General features: G+C 47.1%; 1 protein-coding gene across 2 annotated transcripts; it reads left to right on the top strand.

The window, feature by feature from the left end:
• The first annotated feature begins 481 nt into the window (after positions 1 to 481).
• Positions 482 to 5,087, top strand: TXNDC2 (thioredoxin domain containing 2). Of its 2 annotated transcripts, none has more exons than XM_043558280.1 (2): positions 482 to 3,012; positions 3,342 to 5,087. In XM_043558280.1, the coding sequence occupies exons 1-2, from the start codon at positions 2,925 to 2,927 to the stop codon at positions 4,913 to 4,915; spliced, it is 1,662 nt and encodes a 553-aa protein (XP_043414215.1). In that variant the 5' UTR covers positions 482 to 2,924; the 3' UTR covers positions 4,916 to 5,087. The 2 variants fall into 2 exon arrangements, with proteins under 2 accessions (XP_043414215.1, XP_043414214.1); XM_043558279.1 differs by having other exon boundaries at positions 482 to 3,024.
• Positions 5,088 to 7,098: the final 2,011 nt, after the last annotated feature.

The raw sequence follows: 7,098 nt of genomic DNA, 5'->3' as shown, positions 1-7,098 counted from the left end.
CAAACAGAGAAATTCCAAATAAAATTATGTAGATACCCCTCCCTCAAGGAGATGGAGCATAATCCCCACCCCGAGTATGGGACTCGAACCCATGAACGATGAGATCATGACCTGAGCTGAAGTCGGACGTTTAACTGACTGAGCCACCCAGGTGCCCCTCTAGAATTGTATTCTAAGAAAATAATTAAGAATATGTGAACACATTTATCTATAAATCCTTATTGTTGTATTGCTCACACCGGCAAATAATAAAAACAACCTTTATATCCATCAATATGAAATGATTTAAGTAAATTGTAGTTCATCCTTTAAAAAGAACATTAGTCAATCATTAAAAATGATTATATGGGGCGGGGATTGGCCAGCTATGTCCTTTGGCCACCTGCCTGTTTTTGTAAATAAAGTTTTATTATGACACAGCCATGCCCACGTCTATGGCTGCCATATTAGTTTGCTAGGGCTGTTATACCACTGACTGGGTGGCTTAAGCAACAGAAATGTATGTCTCACTGTTCTGGAGGTTCAAAATCCAAAAGAGAGGATTCAAAATATATTCTTCCATGACAAGGATTACGGTAGTATAAATCCAAGAAAGACAAGAATATACATCACAGTGTTGATAACGGTGATCCTTGAAGATTGGCACTTTGAGTGCCAATCTTATTTTTTTATTCGTGTGTTTCCTCACGTTTGTATCATGAATATGTATTATTTTTGTAATTGTAAAACCAAAAAGTTGTGCCAGCCTAGTGTGTAAAAACTAGACTGTCGTGTCGTCATGGCGAGCGTGGGGTGGAAATGAATTTCCATGCAGTGTTTATTCCAACTTCTAGTGTGGCTGCCTGCACTGCAGAGGCTGGAAATCTGAAGACCACATTTTTTGGCCTCCCCTAGGGTTCTGGATTCAAAACCGATTCCACCAGTAGGTGGACCCGCACGCGAAGGAAGCCATCATCTTGCAACTTTGTCCTCCCTCTGCCCTAGCTTTCCAGTTCAGCCCTAGTTTTGAGCTGAGAGGGAGTTGGAGCGGTGGCTCTCTCACCCTTGGTTGGCAGCTGGAACAGAAAGGTCTTGAAGTCAGCCATTTTAGCGGCAACTTTCTGATTCCTGCCTTCCTGATATCATGAAGGTCGCACCCCCTGACAGGCCAGGTCTGAAGCCCTGCTCATTTTTCTAGGAATTATTCCAGGATATCTAGCCCAAAGGCAGCCTTTCCAGCTACGTTATAATTAGATAAATCTTTCTATGCCTAGAATAGCTGATGTATTGTTTCCCTCACAGAACCACCACTGACATAAGGGTTCAGGAGCAATTTGGGGGCCAGCTTGTGCTAAAGGAGAAAATACATTTTAAGGGAAAAAGATACATTTTATGACAAGTTGAATGAAAATGATTCAGAGGCGTTGATATTTCCGGTTGCTTGGAATCCATCTGAACTTCAGACTGAAGAGGAGAAATAATTCGAACAGCTCTGCCAAACCTAAAACACAGCTCAGGTCCCCAAGTATGAATGTACCATGGTCACAGATCTCCTCACTTTCATGAAGATGTGCAAATATACTATGGCTTTAAAAATTTCCTACAGTGGATCTCCTTCCTCCACGAGCCTTGTCTCGATGGGGATTCGAGGAGGGAGGGGCAGGAATTCAATCTGCCTGCTTGTGGACTTTCAGCCTGATGCACGCTTTCTCATTCTGGTAGCAGCTCAGTATTTCCAATTCCTCCCCTTTCTCCACAATATCTGGGTGCACAGGGCCGTGCAGCCCAGTTGTGGCCCGGCCCTCTGGCTCCGATTCGGCATGTAAAGTGGCTAGTCTGGCCTGCTGCCTCGACTCAGGACTGCTGAGGACCACCGGGCCCATCTAGGGGTTGGGGCACCGTGCTCTCACCCACTGGTTGGACCTGTCACTCCAGTCGTTGCCCTCTCATGACAAATCCCCCTTCATAGTGGCTTCTCGCTTCTTCCTCGAGGCTCCTATAGGTCTGCCGGTCTTCGCGGGACGCTCGCGTCCCCGGCACTGGCTGTGCAGGATTTCCAGATCCCTGGCATGGGTACAGCAGGCTGTGGGGCCAGGAGCCTGCGCCAGGCCCAAGAATCCAGTCACACCCTCTGCCAGTGACCCACGCTGCCATGTCGATGAGCAGTCCATGTGAATGTGGGTATTTCCTGGCCTCCCCAACGGAGCCCAGGCAAATATTCCTCTGCTGTCAGCTTCCCTCTGAACACATCTATGTACCTGTTCTCTTGGCTCCCCATCTATTGGGATGGAAGGTGTGACGTTTTCACCTCTTCTCAGGGAATTTCTCTGCGTCATAATCTACTCCCTTCCAAATAGTCAAATCGAACACCTGACGGTCAGGCAGGACTTTGCAGAGGAGGGTAACGTGATTAGGAGGAAACACTTAGATGGTTAGAGCGGGTGAGTCAGAAAGGGACAGCTGGAGCCGGAGAGTCCTAGAGGAAGGTTGTAGGAAAGGTGGTTTCGAGTTACCATGCTGGGCAGGGATTTGGCAAATGGCACAGTTCGGCGTAGCGTTCGGGGAGCAGGCTTGGAACCCGCCCATCTCCTGGCTTTGTGACCTTGAGCAAGTTACATAACTTCTCCAGGGCTCAATATTCTTGTTTGTAAGGCGGGGATCATAATGGTACTTACCTCAGTGGTTTGTTGTGTTATAGGAAATAATGCCTATGAATGCACATCAGGCACCGGGCACAGCCTAACACACGGCACGGCCACCATAACCAAGGCTGTCACGAGACTCTCGAATACTACTGCTCTGAGTACAAAGAAGGAAAGCCAGCCGTGAGTACCACCCGAATGCAAGTCGTTACTCATATTATGATGTCAGGCAGGAGAGGCTGGAGAAAGTTGGAGGGTACAGCCTCGTCTCCACTCTGAGGCACGTGTGAAGTCTGAGTGGATATGGACAAGGAACAGGAAGTGGAAAGTGATAGAGCTGGAACCCCGGAAGATCCGAACATGAGTCCAGAGAAACAAGAAGCCGATCAAGGTGATGCTAATGGTAAGGCGGGAGGGGGAGGTAGGGGTGCGGGGGCGGGGGGGGGAGGTCACCTTAGGGACCTACGTGCTCAAGGAGCAGAGCGCAGTATTAAAGCAGAGAAAAGTTGTAGTTTAAAAAAAAAACAACTCTACCAAAAGATACGCGTAATCACGTGCCGCTTGGCCTTCTGTTGAATGTGATTTTTCAGAGTGATGCGTCATTCACAAAACTACATTTGTGGGCTCTAACCATGGCATTGGTCTTCCCTGGAGTACGTGATAAGAATTTTTGTTGTTGTTTCTTCTTTTGCATATTTACTTATTTACTTTTTTGTTCAGAAAGTCCATTATTACAGGGCCTGTCCAGCCACGTGACTCCCCTGGTCCCAGAATTCTTGGACACAGCACACATCCAGGAGAAGGCCTCGGCTTCGGAGGCCGACAACATACAACACATGCCTGCAAAGCAATCCAAAGGTCCACAGCTCAAGGTCATATTCCCACCAGCACAGGGCGGTAACATCTTCAATTTCTCAGCAATGACCATGCAACCCAAGCAGGCTGGCACCCCCAGTTTTTCAGCAAAAATCATCCCTCGCGAGCAGGGCAGTATCCCCAATTCTTTAGCAAAAATGATCCTGCCCAGGCAGGCTGATACCCCCAATTCTCCAGAAAAAATTATCCCGCTCAAGCAAGCTGGCATCTCCGATCCCTTAGCAAAACCCATTCCACCCAAACAGGCTAACATCCCAAGTTTCTCAGCAAAATCCATCTCACCCAAGCAGGTTGACACCCCCAGGTTTTCAGCAAAAATCATCCAACCCAAGCATGGCAGTATCCCCAATTCTTCAGCGAAAATGATCCTGCCCAAGCATGGCAATGCCCTCAATTTCCCAACCAAAATCACCCAACCCAAACAGGCTGATATCCCCAATTCCCCAGCAAAAAGCATCCCACCCAAACAGGCTGGTACCCCCAATTCCCCAGCAAAAACCATCCCACCCAAGCAGACTGACACCCCAAATTTTTCAGGAAAAGTCATTCTACCCAAGGAGAGTGATACCCCCAATCCCTCAGAAGAAAGGATCCCACCCAAGCAGGCTGATAGCTCCAATTCTTCAGAAAAAATTATTGCACCCAAGCACGGTGACACCCCCAGTTCCTCAGAAAAAACCACCCTGCTGCAGGAGGATGGAATGTCTACTTCCTTAGAAAAAAACATCCCACCCAAGCAGGATAACATCCCCATGTCCCTGGCCAAAACCATCCTGCCTAAGCAGGGCAACAGTCTCAAGTTCTTAGCAAAATCCATTCTGCCCAAACAGGCCAACACCCCTAAGTTCTCAGCAAAACCTTTCCTGTCTAAACAGATCAACAGCCCCAAGCTATTAGTGAAATCTACCCTGTCCAAACACATCCCCAACCCCAAGTCCTCCGAAGAAAACATCCTGCCCAGAGAGGGTGACACCAAGTGCTCAGAAGACAGCATCCAGCCTAAGGAAGGTGATATCCCCAAGTCCTCAAAAGAAGCCATCCGGCCCATAGAAGGAGACGTCCTGAAGGCATCAGGGTCAATGGAGCTTCTGGAAGTGGACTTGGTGAAGATGATCCTAAGCAAGGAGGACTTCGAGTTGGCGCTTAAGGAGGCTGGGGAGAGGCTGGTGGCCGTGGACTTCTCAGCCACGTGGTGTGGGCCCTGCAGGACCATCAAGCCCCTTTTCCATTCCTTGTCTGTCAAGTACGAGGACGTGGTGTTCCTGGAAGTGGATGCTGATGAGTGTGATGAGCTGGTGAAGGACCTTGAGATCATGTGCATCCCAACCTTTCAGTTTTATAAGAAAGAAGAAAAGGTGGGCGAATTTTGCGGCGCCGTTACAGAAAAACTCGAAGCGATCATTGCAGAGTTAAAGTAACTGTGGATTCTGAAAGCATTGTAGACAGTCGGCTCGTGATAGTTTGTGATTGCTTTTTTATTTACCAGAAAAGGTGAGGCGTAACAAAAGTGTGTGTCTGAATGGCCCCCTGCTCATAAATTATTAAGTATTAACTCCACCTTTTCGAAAAGTGGTAAGGCACTGAAGCCTACTGTGACCATGTCTTCATTGGTAGGAAAGGGTGATAGTAAAGTTTCCTTTGGTGGAGATTGGGAGTCCACCTGTCTCGTATTTTTGTATTGCGATTTGTTTGGGAACTCACCCTTGGAAATCCAGCTCATTTGGTGTTTGGGGCAACAGTGGAAATTTAGACAGTTCTTCGGTACAAGTACATGATTGAAAGATGAGTGGAGACTACTTTTCTCATGCTCACATATCTTTTGGGGTTTCTGATAGGAGACTTTGGGAAATACAGAATTTGAAAGATCCACAGATCATGCCTAACCTCCTCTGGGTGCAGGGAGTGCTCTGGAGGGCTCTGGAAATCCCATGGCTTCACCCACCCCGCGTGGGATTTGTGGCTGGCACAGCCAAGCTCAAAGCCAGCTTCCCAGATCTCGAGTGCAGGCCTTTTACTACTAATCGCGCCCACAAAAACCTCGACAGAGCCCAAAGCTTCTGGTTTCTCAGACCGAGCGCTTTATTACTCAGGTCAAAGTCAGGGTGATCCTCAGTGCCATTATGACATCAGCTCCCCGGTGGCAGATTTCTTACTTTGTCTCCTGGTAACTGGGTTTCTAAAACCTGCTCCCAGATGTCTCAGAGCCCAAAGGCCCAGGTCTGGGTCACAGATGGTGGCTTGGTCCAGAGTTTTGTGTTTACAAAAGAAAAATCTGTATGGGATACGCACACCTATACTAGCAAATATTTAATGTATACGATTTGATGAGTTTGGACATATGCATGGACTTATGATATTACCACAATCAAGATAATAAACATACCCATCGCCTCCAGAGGTTTCCTTGTATGTCGTCTTTTTTGTTGTGGTGGTGGTGATGGTAAGAGCACATAATATGAGGTCTAACCTCTTAACAAATTAAAAAAAAATTTTTTTAACGTTTATTTATTTTTGAGACAGAGAGAGACAGAGCATGAACGGGGGAGGGTCAGAGAGAGAGGGAGACACAGAATCCGAAGCAGGCTCCAGGCTCTGAGCTGTCAGCACAGAGCCAGACGCGGGGCTCGAACCCACGAACCGTGAGATCATGACCTGAGCTGAAGTCTGACGCTTAACCGACTGAGCCACCGAGGTGCCCCAGTAGCCTCTTAACATATTTTTAAATGCACGATACTGTGTTGTTAACTGTAGGCACGATGTTGTACAGAAAATCTCTAGAACTTATCCATCCTGTATAACCAAAACTTCTACCCACCAAGGAACAACTCCTCTTTTTTCCCCTTATTCCTCATCGGCCACCATCCTATCCTGTCTTCTGCGGGTCCAAAGTGTTTTAAAGAATTTGAACTAGTTGTCAACATTTCAAAAACCAGAATTCCCTTTAAAATCTTGAATTCTAGCTTTTCCTGAAAAATTGTAAAACCTGGCAATCTGGGTTTGCATCACCTCAAGAAACCAACCTCCTCTTAGAGGCTGAGTGGCATTACCTCCCCTAGGTGGGGCATGCATTCTCCAGTCCTCTGGCGAGGAACCTGGGTGGCTTCCTTTACGCAGTTGTGGTGGCAATCCCTATCTTAAGTTGACTGTAGGAGGGGGCTGCCCCAGTCACTCCCCCTTAGTATCTCAACCTAGTAGACTCCTCTGAGCCCTGAAAAACAAACCCCTAACAATAGAAACAAAATGCCATGCATACCTGGCCTTTTTTCCAAAAACATTTGGGATGACCTACAAAAAGCTTTAATGATAAAGCAAACAAATTAGTAAGGAAATTAAAACCAGGAAGATGGGTAAGATGTCATCTGAAGGCTCGTTCTGTTTGAGTGGGAAATTTTGTCCTGAGCCTCTTAGCCACGTGGAGGGGTGAGGAAAGGGAAACTCAGGGATACCCAGATGTCAGCGCCCCAAAGGAGAAAACATTGGAACTTGAAAAAGGAGTCAAAGATTTCCCATAATGAAATTCTTGCATGAACACTTTCGTCTGGGAACTTCTGGATGACGTTCTCGACAACATTTTGTGTCATAAATTCAGAAACAATTCTCA

Source organism: Prionailurus bengalensis, chromosome D3 (genome assembly GCF_016509475.1).
Source record: "Prionailurus bengalensis isolate Pbe53 chromosome D3, Fcat_Pben_1.1_paternal_pri, whole genome shotgun sequence".
In the NCBI taxonomy this organism is placed as follows: Eukaryota; Metazoa; Chordata; class Mammalia; order Carnivora; family Felidae; genus Prionailurus; species Prionailurus bengalensis.
Note: the sequence above shows the minus strand (reverse complement) of the source record. Positions and strands in the feature narration are given on the sequence as shown.

What these genes read in the sequence shown, in the direction of transcription:
- TXNDC2 (XM_043558279.1), top strand. Translation starts at nt 2,925, where the DNA reads ATGGACAAGGAACAGGAAGTGGAAAGTGATAGAGCTGGAACCCCGGAA. An exon ending in CGATCAAGGTGATGCTAATG is followed by an intron (nt 3,025 to 3,341) that starts GTAAGGCGGGAG and finishes TTTTTTGTTCAG; the next exon opens with AAAGTCCATTATTACAGGGC.